An 18991-nucleotide genomic window follows, 5' to 3' on the forward strand; every position below is an offset into this window, starting at 1 on the left:
GGCTTAGTTGAAAGGGCAGAGCTGCCTTTGGGGTTTTTTTTTTTTTCTTCTTCTTCTCCCAACACACAGGATGGTCCCTCGCAGACAAATGAATACTTCAGATTTTCAAAGGCTTCCTTCTATTTCTACAGAGTTTTTTGAAGCATAAGGACGCCAAATCCCTGCGTGACGTCTTGGCCTCCAATCCTAATCGGTTTGTGACCCTGCTGCTCCCACCTGGCCCTCAAGCCACAGTTCGTCCAGGATCTCCCTCCACAAGTTCCAACGCCTTGAGGCTGGACCTTCAATTTCAAGCCATCAAGGTAAAAGGATTTATGACAATGTTAACCATTTAATCATGAGCCTTGATTGCTTCTTTTGGCTGATAAGTTTCTGCATCCCTTTTAAACTTAAGGCTTTCTGTACTTCAGTGTGGGTGTCACTAGTCACTCCTCTTAAAATTCTCTGTAATGAAAACAACCGGGCTGACTGTGTCCCTTTGTCATCTCTGCTTTATGGTCACAGATCATCAGCATTATTGTGAAGCATGACCCCGGCTGGCTGGCAGGGCAGCACTCTTTAGTGAGTCAACTGCGCCGAGTGTGGGTGAGCGAAGCATTCCAGGAGCGTCACCGCAAGGACAACATGTCTGCCACCAACTGGAAGGAGCCCAAACTGCTTGCCTACTGCCTGCTAAGTTACTGCAAGTATGACCTGCTTGTGATGTCTGTCTGGTTGTGTTTGCCCACCATTACACTGTGGTAGCATGTTAGGACTCCAGCCGTCATGTATATCCACCATAATAAACGAACAAGTGTCTGTGTGATGGTCCAGATGCTGTGTGTCTGGCATTCCAACAGATGGCGTATCTCAGACATTTGGACATCTGGCCTTCAGTCCATCAATGTACAGATTGCATGGTGCCCTGATCAGGTGATGGGGGCACAGAACGGCACCACAGAAAACCAGAAAAAGAACAGCAGACAAAGTAGGGGTTAGTATGGATTGCACAGCCATGATAAAAATGATAATTCAATGCATCTACAGAATATTAGTTTTAAACTAGAATGAAGCTATGAGAAAGCCATGTTACAGTAATGGGGTTGTTAGTAGTTTTTTACAGTGCTCCACTTTATTAGCCTGGCAAATTTGTGTCGGTAAGCTGTTCCAGATTTTAGGTGCATGTGTGTGAGTAAGCCCTCAAATCACTTAGTTTGCCAAGTGTTACTGGAACTTTCAATGGCCCCGAGTTCTGTGGTCACATCAGACAAAAACTGATCAACAAACACCAGAAGTGCATTTGGCTTAAGCATTCAGAAAAGTACACCATTTCCACTGTGAAGTGTGGCGCTGGACCTTTTGATGTTGTGGGGCTGTTTTTCCCTCAGAGGCCCTGGACAGTTTGTTAGAATAACGTGGTACCATGGGGTCTATGAAGTATTAGCAGATATTAATTCAAACCCTGCCAGGAAGCTTAAATTAGGCTGTGGTTGGATCTTCCAGCAGGACGATAATCCAAAGCACACCTCTGGATCAATGCAGAACTAGCTCAGGGACCATAAAGTTAAGACTTTGCATGGGTCATCCCAGTCCCCTGACCCTAAACCTCTGTGAGACCTGTGGGATGAGCTGAAGTGCAGGGTCCAGAAGTGTGGACCTCGAAATCTGAAAGATCTGGAGAGATTCTGTATGGAGGAATCCCTCGCCTTGTGTTCTCTTACCTCATTAGAGGAGAAGACGAGGAGGGCTGCACAAAGCTTTAAATGATTTTGCTTTGCTTTGAAGGAAAAATGTTTCTTGAAATTTTCTTCCACCCATCCATTATCCAACCCGCTATATCCTAACTACAGGGTCACGGGGGTTTGCTGGAGCCAATCCCAGCCAACACAGGGCGCAAGGCAGGAAACAAACCCTGGGCAGGGCGCCAGCCCACCACAGGGCACACACACACACACACCAAGCACACACGGTTCTATTCAATAAGGGCGCGCACAAAAAGGCGAGCTTCAAAAGGGCGACCTCAATTGGGCGCAGCGAATAAAGGCAAACGCAACAAAATTATTACAGAAAATGTATTAGATAAAGTCAATGATTGAACGTATAAAAAGGCGAAAGCAAGAATATTAAAACATCCAATTAATTATTGCATGAACTTCTAACAAACTATTTCTAAAGCTCTCTATATTTCGTTGTTTTCTGCTCTTATTCATTGTTGTATTACACTTGAAGCTGTAGATTATGTGCAATGCCACATAGATATTGTATTATTATCTATCTATTATTATCTAAATTATCTACGAACGCCTTTACAGTAATCCCTCACTTATCGCGGGAGATAGGTTCCAAGGCCGACCGCGATAACTGAATTTCCGCGAAGTGGATGGTGATGAATATGCTGCGCAGTAAAAATGATGACGATGAAGGTGATAATCCCCTGAATGCAGTAGCAAGAGCACGTTAATGCTGAATGAGTGAGATGAGACTTCCTGGTTAATGCAGCACTCCGTCGCTGAGCCAATCAGCAGCACACAGGAACTTAACTGCGTGCTCTGATTGGGTAGCTTCTCAGCCATCCGCCAATAGCATCTCTTGTATGAAATCAACTGGGCAAACCAACTGATGAAGCAAATACCAGAAGTAAAAAGACCCATTGTCCACAGGAAGCAGCGAAAAATCCGCCTTATATATTTAGATATGCTTACATATAAAATCCGCGAAGTCGTGAACCGCGAAGTAGCGAGGGATTACTGTATTCGCCGCGCTCAATTGAGGTCGCCCTTTTGAAGCTCGCCTTTATTTACGCGCGCCTTTATTCCATCCATCCATCCATTTTCCAACCCGCTGAATCCGAACACAGGGTCACGGGGGTCTGCTGGAGCCAATCCCAGCCAACACAGAGTGCCAACCCACCGCAGGACACACACAGACACACCCACGCACCAAGCACACACTAAGGCCAATTTAGAATCGCCAATCCACCTAACCTGCATGTCTTTGGACTGTGGAAGGAAACCGGAGCGCCCGGAGGAAACCCACGCAGACACAGGGAGAACATGCAAACTCCACGCAGGGAGGACCCGGGAAGTGAACCCGGGTCCCCAGGTCTCCCAACTGCGAGGCAGCAGCGCTACCCACTGTGCCACCCGCGCCTTTATTCGCTACGCCCAATTGAGGTCGCCCTTTTGAAGCTCGCCTTTTTGTGTGCGCCCTTATTGAAGGATACCAGCACACACTAGGGACAATTTAGGACTGCCAATCCACCTAACCTGCATGTCTTTGGACTGTGGGAGGAAACCGGAGCTGAAATTTTCTTTTTCCTTTCAATTATTTCACTTTTTTTTTTTTTTTTTTTTGAATTTTATTGACTTTATTGTAATCATTCCATACAAATAGATCAATTTTTACAAAAAAATAGGATTGAAAAATTATTATTATTTCACTTTTATTAAAGGTTAGATATTTTTTTAGAGATTGTGTCGATGAGCCGGATTAGATTGTGCCAGCCCATACACGTTTTGCTCAGCCCTCCCGTTTACTTCTTCTGCAGGCTGGCTGCGTTGAGTTTGCCTTTTCTTGTGCTTTCCACCTTTGCTTCGCACGCTTTGACATGGACCCAGTGAAAGCCTTTGTTTAACAAACTCTTTTCTTGCTCTTCTTGTGCTTATTCCCAGACGTAACTACTCGGAGATCGAACTGCTCTTTCAGTTGCTCCGTGCCTTCACGGGCCGCTTTCTATGCAACATGACCTTCCTGAAGGACTACATGGAGGAGGAGATCCCCAAGAACTACAGCATCGCCCACAAGAGGGCACTCTTCTTCCGTTTTGTGGAATTCAACGACCCCAACTTCGGCGATGAGTTGAAAGCCAAGGTTAGTAGACTGAGAAGGTTTCTTAATTACAGCTGACAGCCCGAAGGGTCGTCTTGCTGTCATCCTTTGAATTGTCACTTTTGTGCATAGAAAGCCTTAATCTTTGAGAACATTGTTTTAAGTGGTGGGGGAGAGGCTTCTGGATTGAATTCTAAAAGCAGTTAGATGACCCTGAGAGGAGAAGTTTTGCGATCACTTGAAAGGCCTACTTTTGAACGGATTGTGTCCCAAACTGCAAAGCTTTAGATCTTCAGCTGTGTCTTAATTGAAACACCGTGGGGTCTCTGGTAGCACATCCTTCTCGCCATGCATTGTCCTTAAACTTTCTCTGACTCCCATCTGCTCAGGTCTTGCAGCACATCCTGAACCCAGCTTTCCTGTACAGCTTTGAGAAGGCAGAGGGTGAGCAGTTGCTGGGTCCCCCAAATCCTGAGGGTGACAATCCAGAGAGCATCACCAGTGTGTTTATCACTAAGGTATGCAGCATCGTTGTATGTCTTCTTTTTGTCCCAGTGGGGACCCATGTTAGCCGCCTCCTTAACGCCTTCCTCTTCTTAACAGGTTCTCGACCCAGAGAAGCAGGCTGACCTGCTGGATTCCCTAAGGATTTACCTGCTTCAGTTTGCCACTCTATTGGTCGAGCATGCTCCCCACCACATCCATGATAACAACAAGAGCCGAAACAGCAAGCTACGGCGTCTCATGACCTTTGCCTGGCCATGTCTACTGCCCAAGGCCTGCGTGGACCCAGCTTGCAAGTACAGTGGTCATCTTCTGCTGGCACACATCATTGCCAAATTTGCCATCCACAAAAAGATTGTCTTGCAGGTAAATTTTCACATTCCGGGACTGATGGGTCCGTGGTGACCGATCATCCCAAACCCTCTGTCAACTCTCCTCTTGTGTTGCAGGTATTCCACAGCCTGCTCAAAGCCCACAACATGGAGGCACGTGCCATTGTCAGGCAGGCTATGGCGATCCTCACTCCAGCTGTGCCAGCTCGCATGGAAGATGGTCACCAAATGCTCACTCACTGGACTCGTAAGATCATTGTGGAAGAAGGGCACACCGTGCCTCAGCTGGTCCACATCCTGCATCTCATCGTGCAGCACTTTAGGGTGAGGATCTGTGGGAGATGTTTAAGCGAGGCCCAGTAAATCATGAAGGGAATACTTTTTGTGGCCCTCTTGGTTTGCTACTTTGATGTTTCTGTAAGCTTCTGGCTTTTTGGAAATTGCAGAGGGAGAAGTGCTGTGTAGATTAAATAGGCTGAAATCTAACAAATCATCAGAACCACATGACCTTTATCTTCAAGTGCTGAAGAAAGTTAGTGAATACATACAGAATATAAACCCTTGTTGCATTTTTTTTTTTAAATCTCTGCACAATGGAGAAATTCCTAAAGATTGGAGGCTAGCAAATGTTAACCCATTTTATCAAAAGTATGACTGAGCTGATCCAAGTAACTATATGCCAGTAAGCCTAAAATGTGTCTCGGGTAAATTAAATGGAAGCAGTTACTAAGGAAAGATGGAGCAGCACAGGTCTATAACAGTCAACATGGGCTCAGACGAGGAAGGTTGTGTTTCATTTTTATATATATATATATATATATATCTCCACACACAGTGGAACCTCGGGTAACAACCATAATTCGTTCCAAAACTTTGGTCGTGACCCAAAGTAATTTCCCCCATAGGATTGTATGTAAATACAATTAATCTGTTCCGAACTGTATGAGCTGTATGTAAATATATATATTTTTTTAAAGATTTTTAAGCACAAAAATAGTTAATTATACCATAGAATGCACAGTGTAATAGTAAACTAAATGTTTACTTACTTGTTCTGGTCACTCCAGCTCCTTGATCGCTCAGCTGGAGCGACTGCTTCCTTCTGCCCCACAGAGTGTCGGCCAAAACACCCCTGCTTGGGCTCTCTCTCTCTCTCTCTCTCTCTCTCTCTCTCTCTCTCTCTCTCTCGCTCGCGCCCTCTCTCACATGTGCTCGCTCTCTCTCTCGCTTGCGCTCTCTTTCTCTTTCGCTTGCGTTCATGCTCTCTCTCTCGCTTGCGCTCTCGCTCGAGCTCTCTCTCGCTTGTGCTCACTTGAGCTCTCTCTCGCTTGCGCTCTCTCTCTCTCGCTTGTGCTCGCGCTGTCTCTCTCTCTCGCTTGCACACTCTCGCTTGCTCGCTCTCTCACTCGCTTGCTTGCTTGCGCTCTCTCTCTCTCGCTCACTCGCTTGCGTTCTCGCGCTGTCTCTCTCGCTTGCGCTCTCTCTCTCTCGCTCGCTGCACAGGGAATGCACAGGGAGAGACTGAATACATGCGGAAATCATCGGCGCGTACGAACCGGAAGGGAAACTGGCTTGTGTGTGGTCGTGAACAGATGCAAGAGTTTGGCGAATGTTTTGGTCGTAACCCGATTTGTACGTGGCCCGAGACGTTCGTGACCCAAGGTTCCACTGTATGTGTGTGTATATATACTGTGTGTATATATATATATATATATATATATATATATATATATATATATATATAATAAAAATCCAACGTCTGTCTGTCTGTTTGGCTTTTCACAAGAGAACTGCTTAACGGATTTAGTTCGGGTTTTCTTCTATAATTGGCTTCAACATTCTGGTTGATTTTGTGACTTCTCTCATCACACTAAGAATCATAGTTTGGTTGTGGCACCGATTTATAAGCGCGAACAGAGAGGCTGCAAGCCAAGGGGAGGCAGGGCCTCAGGAGTAGGGAGCCGGGTGGGGCCCTCCTCATTGACACACCAGCCTGTGTTCGAGTCGCTCCACCTTTCTCCACATGTTGGAGTGCACCTTGCCTCTGCTTAGCTAGCGTTACCTGTTTGTTCAGCAGACTTTATCATCTGCAGATTGTTAAAGTGTAACATTTGATGTTTTTGAGAAAGAGGTCAGAGCTACATGTGTTTTAGAGGGTGCCTGCTCATTGGCAGAGATATCACGGTCACGTGCTCTTCTCCCCACGCAGGAGATGCTCTTCCGTCAGAGCTGAACACGATCAGATACAGTGGCAACGTTTGACGTTGAAGCGTACCTACCTTCCGCTTGGCCAGAGGTGCCTTGCCAACTTTCCATTTGGCCAGACGTACCTTGCCAAGTTTAAAAATTTTTGGCAAAGAGATCACAACTACATTCTCACCCCTGATAGCAAAACCAAAAATTTTGTATATCAAGAGGCCCTCGGATACAAAAGCTATCAATATAGATTCAATACAAATTACTTCCATCCATCCATCCATTTTCCAACCCGCTGAATCCGAACACAGGGTCACGGGGGTCTGCTGGAACCAATCCTAGCCAACACAGGGCACAAGGCAGGAACCAATCCTGGGCAGGGTGCCAACCCACCACAGACAAATTATTTCTTTTTTTTTTTGATTTTTAAAGTTTGTCTTGTTTCACTACTACACAGGTGGAGCCTTGTGGGACAGGTAGTTTTTAATATTCTAAATGATTTAGACAAGAATATAATTATTAAGATAGTGAAGTTTGCAGAACACACTAAACTAGGTGGAAGGGCAGATAATGGAAAATTAGCTAAATTGCTACCAAGATATCTAGACTGCACGCTGGCTTGTGCAGATTAAATGTATAGAATTGCACAACATAACAAGTGGAGATGTTAGATTTAAATACACAGTGGGAGGTCTAAAGCTTGAACATACCCCTTGTGAGAAAAACCTGGGAGTCCTAGAAGACTGGTCACTATCAGCATCACGACAGTAACCACAAGCATTTAAGAAGGCTAATAGGATGTTAGGTTATATAGCGCCCCCTGATGCGAATAGTACAAGTCAAGGAAGGTTATACTTGGGGTACATACAGTACTTCACTAGTGAGGGGTCAGCTGAAGTGCTGTGTTCCACTTTGGTCTCCATATTACAAAAAAGACATAGCAGTACTCGAGAAAGTCCAGGGGAAAGAGCGTCTCTGGTTGGCAGGTTCTGAGGCTAAGAAGTATGAGCTATGAGGAGAGATTAAAGGAGCTGAACCTTTTTTATTTTAAGCAGACAGAGATTTAGAGGAGACATAATCAAAGTGAATAAAATTATGAAAGGAATTAGTTCAGTAGATCAAGACTTGCATTAAAATGAGTTTAACAAGAATATGAGGACACGGCCGGAAACCTAAGGGCAGGTTTCACAGATTTAGTGTTCTTCACACTAAGAAAAACAGACACACACGTGGAATGAATGACCATTTAGTGTGGGGAAGAGTAGGACTCTAGGGAATGTCAGATCTCGCATTAATGTTATTTTAGGCCATCATGGTCAATAGGATGGACACTCTTGTTAGGCAATCTCTCATTCCTTGACGCTTCTGCTGCATCACCCGCACTCTTATTCTTATTCTCTGTTCAAGTTCTTGCTGACATCCTGTTTCCTCGTAGGTTTATTACCCTGTGCGGCACCATCTGGTCCAGCATATGGTCAGCGCCATGCAGAGGCTGGGCTTCACTCCCAGTGTCACAATTGAACAAAGAAAGTTGGCTGTGGACCTGGCAGAGGTAGTCATAAAATGGGAGCTGCAGAGAATAAAGGATCAGCAGGTAAGACTGGTAAACCATCTTCCCATCTTATTATTTATTTTTTATTTCTGTGTGACGCTGACACTCTCCTTGGCTCTTGTGAAACCTGCTCTGTCTTCTGTCATCGACAGCCTGAAAGTGAGGGCGACTCTTGCGGAGAGGGCACAAGCACAACGACGGGAGCAATGAAAAGAGGCCTGTCTATGGACTCTGGCCAGGACGTGAAACGCTTCCGCACTGCCACGGGTGCTGTGAGCACAGTAAGAGCCTGTACCCCCCAAACCACCAGCGCCTCATCTGGTCGTTGTGGCCTTATTTAATATGGCTTCCTCTTGCCACTCAGTACATACTGTATATCTAATCGATATATAAGTGGTCTGTTTTTAATAATTGTCTGTGTTTTTTTTTTTTTTTTGTTTTTTTTTTTTAAGGTGTTTGCCCGCAGCCAGTCTACACCAGGGGCTGACGCACTTCTCGGGAAACCAGTTGAAAAGCAGCACACCGATACTGTTGTCAACTTTCTTATTAGAATAGCTTGTCAGGTAAGGAATGGGCTCTTGTACTTCACTTAAAGCTTCATTGATGCCTTTGGATGGCATGGGAGCAGCTGTCCTGCTGTTACAGCGATAAAGGCATTCAGTGCATGCTCAGAGACGCCGCGTGCTTAATATTTAAAGGTTTAAACAAGCTTTTTAGACCTAATTGGCATTCTGTGAGGCTGTGCCTGAGCTGTAAGCCTCCTGCTTTCAAGTCACACACACACACGCGGGGCTCTGCGAATACCTCTGAGGCGGTGGTATTGACAGGCAGGCAGTCTGGAGCAGAATTTGGAGCCAGCAGTTTTTAAAGGTCTTAACCACTTTATTCACCATTTGTTTTAGAATTTGAACCCCTTTTTTTAACAGACCCAACGTCCAGTCCCCAGTACAAGTAGGCCAGACATTATTTTCAGTTGACTTCCTCCTTTTTAATAATCTATAGACACATGAAAAACCAAGTACACCCCGTGAAATGTTTATTTTTTTCTTTGTGGACATGTCAAGATTTGATCTTCATTTAAACCAGGGGTGGGCAAAGTCATTCGTGGAGGGCCGCAGTGGCTGCAGGTTTTTGTTCCAACCCAATGACCTAATAAGAAGCACGTATTGCTCAAGTCACACTTCTGCTTCATTTTAGTTGTCTCGCTCATTACGATTTTGAACCCTTATTGCTTATTTTAGTCTTAAACAGCTGTATTCTTGGTTTTTAATGGCCCCTTATCTTCTATACTAATAAAAGGCAAAGCCCTCACTGACTCACTCATCACTAATTCTCCAACTTCCCATGTAGGTAGAAGGCTGAAATTTGGCAGGCTCATTCCTTACAGCTTACTTACAAAAGTTAAGCAGGTTTCATTTCGAAATTCTACGCATAACGGTCGAAAATTTGGTAGGCAGCTTCCCTGCGCTAACCAAAACCGATGTACGTACTTATTTCGGTGGTGTGATGCCACTGTCGGCCACAATATTGAACTTTCCAATGGTCTTTGTTACTTATGGGCCCATCTTCAAGAAATTTGGTACGCGGGTTCCCAACGCTAACTGAGTCCTACTTACGTACATACAATCGTCCCTCGTCATATATCTCGGTTCACCTATTGCGGCTTCACTGTATCGCGGGTTTTTTAAATACAAGTGATCACCTGCCTATCGCGGAAGTTACGTTCCAGGTCCATCAGTGATAGGTGAAAATCCGCAATATAGAAAGACTATATAAATAAACATTTTTATAGTTTAAGCCTTAAAATACCCATCCCACACACTTTAAACACATGTAAACTTATAAAACACACTTTGTTAATACATGTGATATGTGGATGTCGGGCTAAGGATATGAGTAGCATCTCTCTATTATAAGTCACTAAGTCACTTACCTGTCCTAACACATTTGCAAAATCATAATCTAGAATATAAAAAGACAACTAAGCCACAGAAAAAGGAAAAGGACATACTGTAGATATACTGTACTGTACACGTCTCAATTTTTTAAAAGTTTTTATGGAAGTGAGGGTTGTAAACTCGAAACGTTATATGTTGAGACGTTGTAACTCGAGGACTCCCTGCAGTATATAACATCAGTTACTCCCTGACTTAGAATAGGAGAGTTAGGATTCTTCCAGTTGAGCGAGACAAGTCTACGTGCCAGTAGTGTAGTAAAGGCCATTCCAGTTTGTTTGTCCTTCTCCACTCTTAAGCCCCCCTATGAGCCCACCAAACACAGCTGTTAGTGGATTAGGAGGGATTGGGACCCCAAGGCTGTCTGATAGGCATTTAAAGATTTTGGTCCAAAATGATGTTAATTTTTGTGCAGGCCCAAAACGTGGTTTTGTGAGGCTAGAGCTCGATTGCAGCGTTCGCAGGTTGGATCTTGACCTGGAAACATTCTGGACAATTTTAAACGAGACAGATGCGCTCGATATATAATTTTAATAGTTGAATAATTCTATGCTCTGCACATTTGGAGCTTGAGTGAATGCTGGGCATTGCGTTCTTGCGTTATCTTTAAGCACCTTCTGGTACAATGAAGAACTCATAATGGATTCTATGATGGTGAGCTGCCCAGGCCTTGATGCATCAAAGCAGTCCCAAACCTGAACATTTCCACTGCCATACCTCGTAGTTGGTATCAGCTCCTTCTGGTCAGATGCTGTGTTTAGATTTCGCCAAACATGTCTTCTGTTACTGTAGCCATGGAGGGTGTACTTACTTTTTCCACAACTGTTGATAAATAAAATCATAACCTCTGTCTGCCTTTTAAATTTTTGACTCCATTTATCTTTATATTTAAGGACCTTATTTTAACCCACAGATTGTATCTTGTCTGTTTGTTTGCCAATCACGCAAACAATTTGCTAAACCGATTTTTCGAAAAATGTTGCATGAAGGTTGTTGTTGGTCCAACTTAAAATAAAGGTTGCTTGCTGTTTCATAGAGTAGGAGGCAGGATGTAGTGGGAGGACAACCCAATAAACAACATTATTGAAAACATGGCTCACTCTTCTTGAAAATATGCATGCATATGGGATGCTCTCAGGACCCGCTGGAGGTGTTAGGGAGCAGAGAGTGAAGACCAAACTGACGGCCATCATTAACAATGCTGTACATCTTCTCTGTGACACAACAGAATGGAGGACATTCAGCCACGAATGTGTGTCAGACACTGTTGGGGCTCCTTCAGACCTACAGCAGTGGGCCATTATAGTGCCTCACTGGGACCCCTCTCTTATCCTTAGCCAAATCCAGGGTTTTTTTTTTTTTTTTCTTTTTTCTATTTTATCTGTTTGAGGGTGTTATGGTTGTTTGTTGTGATATTTTTGAGCATCTGTAAAAAGCTAAATTTCTCCATCTGTCTATAGGTAAATGACAGTGCAAGCACTGCTGGGTCTCCCGGGGAGCTGCTGTCACGGCGCTGCGTGAATCTGATGAAAACGGCCCTGCGCCCGGACATGTGGCCCAAATCGGAGCTGAAGCTCCAGTGGTTTGACAAGTTGCTGATGACCGTGGTGAGTCTCACGCCATCGTTTTGGCGCCCATGTGTGTGCTGCCTCTTGTTTTCATGCATGTGTGGTTTCTTCTTATGCTGAGAGGTTTGGGTGCCCAGCTTACATGGGTGGTGAATTGTGAAAAATAGTAGTGGCTTCTTGACTTTGCTGTTGGTAGTTCATGGGGACAGTCCCTTATTTGCAGTTCCAAAATTCAAAAAGCTTTGACAAATGAAAAAAACATTTGTATTTAAAATAAGCAAAATTTAGGATGAACATCGTGAAACTGCATATTTTTATGTCATGAAGCAAGTCTCAATAGTCTTAGAGATTCTTTTAAAGAGTGAAGAGGACATCAAAATGCTGGTCTCTTGACATTAGTCATCTGTTTTGATGCGTTTTGTAAAGATTAAAATATATCAAGTTTAAGACAATTGCAAGTTTTCCTGTTTTTTTTTTCTTTCTCGTACACAAAGTATAGGGAAAGTATTGTAATCGTCCAAAAATTTGATGTCGAGAATTTGATGAATCTCGATGTTTTAGACCTCCCTGAGCCCAATTTACTTTCTTGTAGGGTTAGTACTGTAGTTGTCAAAAAATTCGATTTCGAGATTTTGATGAATCTCGACATTTCAGACCTCCATAAGTCCGATTTACTTTCTCGTAGGGAAAGTATTGTAATCATTCAAAAATTCAATTTCGAGATGTTGATGAATCTCTACGTTTTTGCCTCCCTGAGTCCGATTTACTTTCTCATAGGGAAAGTATTGCAATCGTCCAAAAGTTTGATTTCGAGATGTTGATGAATCTCGATATTTTAGACCTCCCCGAGTCCAAAAATACCATTTTTGGAATTGTGTGTGTATGTGTGTGTTTAAACATGATAACTTGAGTACGCTCTCACTTTGGTCATCTAAATTTTGCATATAAGTATCAGGTACAAAACATAGATTTCTATCATCCTTTGGCCTATATCCGCTAACCGGAAGTGGTACTTTACCTTTTATTTTACCAATTTATTCAACTTTACTTTTATAATACTTGTTCAGTATAGTATTAATTTGGTTTGATTTGTTGATGATGGTTCTTTAATGTACATAGTATAAAAATATAATCATTGTCTTACGGTTTACTCCTCAGATATCCATCCCCATATCTGAGTATACGAGAAAGTCGAGAGGAGACCAGTCCCGATCTTTAGATCATTAGATCTGTTGATATGCACTGTTATGCTTTAGTCCAGAGCTTTATTAAAATTTGAACTACACACTCACTAAAAGTCACCATGATCGTTGTGTGTAAAAGTGACCGGCAGTATGGACATGACAGCAGTCAGTTGCAGGATATATACTGTGTAGTGTTTTATGAAATGATTTGCACCCACACCTGATTATGTTATGAAAAGGAGTCTCAGACATTGCAAAGGGGTTTGAGGCCTGCAAAATGAAGGCAAGAACCTTCACTGACTTGTGTTAATGGAACCTCACCCCCAACCCCCCCCTCCCCCAAGGCAGCCAACCTTCAACTGCTACCTCCTGACTTATTCCTGCTCAGGCCCGAAATGGGCAACTGGCTTTGCCAGTATAAAATACAGTGAAAACAAAAAAATATATCAAAAAATGTTTTACAATGGCCATTGTAATGTGCTATGCCGGAAACATCACTTCCAAGATAGGCCCACCGAAATAACAAGCTGATTATGATGGCAGGCTCGGTAATGGGACACATAGCTGAAGACAGAGCTCATGGCCTTTATGAACAATGCTGCACATTGTCCCTGTGGCACACCAGCATTGAGGACTTTAAGAAACTTGACAGGGGCTTCTTTGTACCTACGGCAACACATCTTTATATTGCCATCTTTTTTTGTAATTTGAGTGTCTATTTGAAGGGTGGTGGTGGAGGTTGTTTGTTATACATTGATCCTCCGCTATATCGCGGTTCTGCTATCACGTGTCTGCTACAGTGCGGATTTATTAATACTGTTATTATTACTAGGGGGCTCCGACCCTCTGCTTGCTTCGCTCGCCCACCCCCGGGTATGGTTTACCGGATCAACAATTTAAAGAGGTTATTTTCATGGGAATTGTTACATATGCATTATTTTCATTTTTATTTTAAACTTTAGTAAAAACAATATTTGTCTCTTATTTCCCGCCCCGGGCGTGGTTAAATCTCTTTCTCGCGGCACTTATAATGCTGCTCGCATTGTGAAGGGGGGGTCTGAAACGCACGCTAAAGAGATGCGATCGGTTTGGCTGGTGTCTTGCTGCCGCTGCCGAGCTGCATGTTCTGCTTGTCGCGCTTTGCGTCAATCACTTAAAAGCCTGTACAGCAGTTGTCCTTTTGCCACTTCGCGTCTCTGCCGCTCGCTTTGTGAAGGGGGGGAGCTGAACGCACGCAAAGCAGAAGTGGACAGATCAGCTACTGGCTTTGTGCTGCTTCTACCAAGATGCCTGTTCTGCTTGTCGCTCTGTGTGTTCTGAAGGAGGAGGAGGAGGAGGGCTGAACGCACGCTAAGGAGAGGTGCTCGGATCATCTGCTGGGTCTCTGCTGGTGAGCTGCGTGTTCTGCTTGTCGTTGTTTAAAGAGCTGGGAGCGCCTGGAGTTTGTCTGCCAAAAGCATTCCAACAACTGCTAGGTTAGATGTCCGTGAACTTGTTTTAAATTGTTTGTAAGTAGGGCGTGTCGTCAAAGTGTCTGTCCGAGATGATCTCAATCGCTTCACCCAAACCCCCTATCCCCCCACTCCCCGGTGGCACACTACGCTCCTGCCACTTCGTGTTGTGAAATTGGGGAGCTAAATGCACGCTAAGGAGAAGTGGACTTCTGCCAAGATGCTTGTCGCTCTGCGCGTCAATCATTTAAAAGCCTGTACAGCAGCTGTCCTTCTGTCTCACTGCCTTGTCTTGCGTGACGTTAAAACGTTTTATAATAGATGTTACTCGTATCCTTAGCCCGACATCCACATATCATATGTGTTTACAAAGTGTGTTTTAATAAGTTTACATGTGTTTAAAGCGTGTGGGAGGGGTATTTTAAGGCTTAAACTATAAAAAAAAAAAATCTATTTCGCGGATTTTCACCTATCGCTGATGGGTCTGGAGCATAACTTCCGCGATAGGCGGAGTATCACTGTAATATTTCTTGGATTCTTTTGAAAAGTCAAATTTCCCTTTGGGACAAACAAAGTTCATTCTGTCTGTCTATATATCACTCTTATCTTAAACTTAATATGTCACCTAATGGTAGATGGTGATCATCATCTTCTTCTTATCTTATCCTTACCCGGAGTGTCCAGAGCGGAGAGGTATATCTCTCTCGTCCATTACGCTCTATTTCCTGCCATCTTCAACCCAGTCTCCTGTGTATCCTTCTCTACCACACCCTTCCATCTTGTTTTTAGTCTTCAATTCCTTCTTTCCCCTCACAGTTCCATCTCTGATACTCTCCTTTGCACTCCCTCTGGTCGCCACACATGTCCAGCACATCGCAGTCACATGCATTACTATTATTGTTCCAGCAGCACTGGGCGTAAGGCAAGAAGAACACTTACTGGTATGCCGATCCTTGGAAGGGCTCCATCACACAACCAAGCGGAAAAGAGTTTGTTGCATGCAATCGGGTAATGGAAATCTGTAAATAAAGCGTCAGTTTGACTGAACCTATTCATAAAACACAAGAAAGTGACCACTGGAGTCCTGCTTATTGTCGGAGTCACAGTGGCTAACAATGACGACGACGTTGTGCAGTTTAATGACGTTGAAGCATTTTGACAAAACGGAACTCCAGAGGATTATTGTGCATGTCAATGCGGATTTTTAAGAGACCAGGCTTCTACCTTAACTCTTTTAGGGCTAATTTTTTTTTTGTTTCTTTTCTCCCAGGGCTGAATATTTTTCCAAAAACTAACATTTTTTAAAAAAGAACACAAAGCAATTGTTTAACATATCAAATCAACAAAAAATATTTACTTTTGACAAATGTTACTGTCTTGCATGTTGTATGAGCCTGAATTCTCTATGATTTCACATACATATCACATTCATTTTACACAGCAAAGTCTGATTTCGCTCAAAGCAGCCAATTTCAGTCATTGCCACATTGCACTCCTTACAATACGTGTTGCTTTGGTGCCTATTTTTCAATTTTCTGTTGCTGCACTTTCTCACATATATTGTTAGTGTGTACTGTAGAGAGACAAGTCACCCATTTGCCATCGTGCCATGCCACTGCCACCAAGTTTTCTGCCTGCATGAAAACCGTATTGTCACCTCTTTTCATCTTCTGAAACTTTATGTATGGCATTATAGCCTGGCTCACCCCATGGGGATTTGCTTCTGTTTATTACAGAAGTGAATAAAACTTTGCAGCAGCACGTACCTAAGCCACCAGGGGACAAAACACGTTTGGACCAATGCTCCCTGAAGTTATATCACCAGTTCTGTCCCATCTCTATTTGTAATGCCACAGCGCACTTCATCTCGTCTTTCGTTGTGGGTTTCCACTTTGAAAAACGAGAATGTGATGCAAACGCAGCCCGCGATTCAAAAAAATCTCTGCCTACCTGTTTGTCTCGTCTGACAGTAGCTGAAAAGCAGCATCAGGAGAGAGCAGCCTGAAGTACAGCAGCTGGTGATCTGTCGTGTCCAACAGCAAGCCATGCCGTCTTGTAAACTCTGGTAGCCAGATCGGCTCTCAACGAATCAATGTCTGTGCATTTATCCCATGCGAACCTTGCCGTAGATGCATCGGCTGCGCAAAAGCACTCAACTGGCAGCAGATCCGCTGGCGCGGCATCGGCTGGTGTCTGATCAGCTGATGCCTGCTTCTCACTCTCTTGCTCGATCTCCTGATCACTGCCAATAAAATCCGATTCTGAAAAATCAAGAGTCCGACTCCGCGATAATGCGCAAAACATCGTCTGCCGAGTGTTTTCTTTTCTGCACTTGCTTCGCTCCCTTTTCACATGTCGATGCCATCTTGCCATTGTTTACATTTCGCAACTCACGCACACGCAAGGTTTAGTTGCCGAGTCAACGAGTCTAGCATTCCTCCAAGCACAGAGGGAATGCCTGTGACGTGACAGTGAGATTTGTCGCCATTAACAGCTGATTGTCGCCCCCTATCCCTGGATGTCGACTTTTGTCGACATTCGCCTTCAACCCCTCCTGTCGACAAAAGTCGACATCCGCCCTAAAAGAGTTAACTGGGTTGTTCACCTTAACTTGATCGTGTGTGTGTGTGTGTGCGTGCATGAGAATTCACCCAGTCCAGGGATTGTTCCCGACTTGAGCCCTATGCATGCTGGGATGAGGCTGCAGCTTCCCCACCACCCTACTGAGGAGAAAGCAGGTTTGGAAGGTGCATGGGATGAATGGATGGAGCTTCTCCTTTTTGCTGCAGTTATGTGTGTGTGTGTGTGTGTGTGCAGGTAAACACACTGAATGATGATCCATAGAATGGAACGCACCTAGGACAAATTTTAAGTGTCAAAATAAAGTGTCAGCATGATATATTTTGCTTTTTTTATTTTTAAGAGCAAAAATATTGAATATTGAAAATCCTGTTTTTGCTTTTTTCATTCCGGGGCATTGGGTGGCATTTGACGGGAGGGGGGGGGGGGGGGAAGTATTGAAGTGATTTTAGCACAAGGCAGCAGCATAACAAAATGTGAAAAAGCGAAGGGGCCTGAAGACATTCTGCATCTTCAGTATATCGACAACAGCTTCCAATGACATAGTTAAGAAATTCCCATCCAGCGGTTACTCTAGATAATAGGTAATGGGCTGCGTCCTGACCCCTCGATGTAATCCCACTCTTTTCTTCGAGCTTTTCCCTCTATTCCTGCTTTTCACACACACAACTGACATCGATCTTTTCAAAAAGCTAAATCCAGATAGTAAAGAGCTTAGGTGCACGAGTCCTGCTGGTCGACCTGAAAGAAGAAAGTGTCTCTACACAAGGATTATAAATTGAGTGTTGACATAAAGGGAAACAAAAATCAATGCTGGTTTAGATAGGTGGGGGGGGGGTTATGGGTGGCTATCAAAGTGTGCATTTGAAATGCAAGCAGGCGAGGAGTGCGAGTCCATAGGTGAATACCTGCTGGACCCTATGTTCTTTCATTCAAGTCCTCCCTCCTCCTCCTCCTCTACATCCACAGCTAGAGCTGTCATATCTCTGTTTGGAAGGGCAGTACTTGATTGTGACCCAAATTTGACATTTTGAGTTTGTAGCTTTAATACACAAGAGCCTTGTGGTCAGTAGTTTTCTAACCTGCTGTGATATTTGCCCGGACACCACCAGTCGGAGACCACATCTTTATCAAACTGCTTCATTATTTGCTTCCAGTTAACACAACACACAGTCCCGCACAACAACACAGTGCCTCTAGTCCCAGTCTCCCTTCTCCTGGGCCTTCTATCTCCTTGTCCCTGGGCCACCTGCACTCTCTCTCCAGGAGCTTCGTCCTGCTCCTGCTCCCGACTCCAGCTCGTTGATTGGAGGGAGGCGGCCCCTCTTATCCTCACCCGGATGAGCTCCAGCTGCTGTACATGACGTCACGTCCTGGTGTGGCGGAAGCGTCAGGAGAGCACCCGGAAGCACTCCGGGTGACCCTGGAAGGATCGTCCTCCATGGTTGTGGCGGAAGTAAATAAGTCCCAGGCTCCATGAGGCTCTGGGCGCCCTCTGGCGGTCCCCTTCCCTGGGCCTCTTCTACTCCAGGGTGGTTGCCCCCTCGTGGCCCGGAAGACAAATATGCCACGACCCAGTCCTTCCAGGCGTCCCGGCCGGGTCTGACCCCCAGCCATGTACGACACTGCTCATCCAGCAACACCAACTGCAAAGTGGGAACCGATGCTCTGTTTGTGTAGTTACAGTGCGTATAGGAAATCATGGAGCCCCTTTGAAGTTGTTGCTTCTTTTATCTTACCGTCTGTCATCAAAACCCATTCAAATATCTTACAACATACAAGTAACAGTTCTGAAAACCAACAAAAAATAAATAAAAACGTACAATAACAGGTTTGGCAAAATGATCGGCCCCCTGACTGAA

General features: G+C 44.3%; 1 protein-coding gene across 4 annotated transcripts in view; it reads left to right on the forward strand.

The window, feature by feature from the left end:
• trrap (transformation/transcription domain-associated protein) overlaps positions 1 to 18991 on the forward strand; it is a 227557-nt gene that overhangs the window by 129476 nt on the left and 79090 nt on the right. For all 4 annotated transcript variants that reach the window (XM_051933670.1, XM_051933671.1, XM_051933672.1 and 1 more), the window contains 10 exons: positions 132 to 302; positions 505 to 686; positions 3651 to 3849; positions 4197 to 4325; positions 4411 to 4677; positions 4761 to 4967; positions 8275 to 8433; positions 8544 to 8672; positions 8844 to 8954; positions 11807 to 11953. In XM_051933670.1, the coding sequence (XP_051789630.1) occupies positions 132 to 302; positions 505 to 686; positions 3651 to 3849; positions 4197 to 4325; positions 4411 to 4677; positions 4761 to 4967; positions 8275 to 8433; positions 8544 to 8672; positions 8844 to 8954; positions 11807 to 11953 (1701 nt within the window). The remainder of the gene's footprint in view (positions 1 to 131; positions 303 to 504; positions 687 to 3650; positions 3850 to 4196; positions 4326 to 4410; positions 4678 to 4760; positions 4968 to 8274; positions 8434 to 8543; positions 8673 to 8843; positions 8955 to 11806; positions 11954 to 18991) is intronic.

This window comes from Erpetoichthys calabaricus, chromosome 11 (assembly GCF_900747795.2).
Source record: "Erpetoichthys calabaricus chromosome 11, fErpCal1.3, whole genome shotgun sequence".
NCBI classification, from domain to species: Eukaryota; Metazoa; Chordata; class Cladistia; order Polypteriformes; family Polypteridae; genus Erpetoichthys; species Erpetoichthys calabaricus.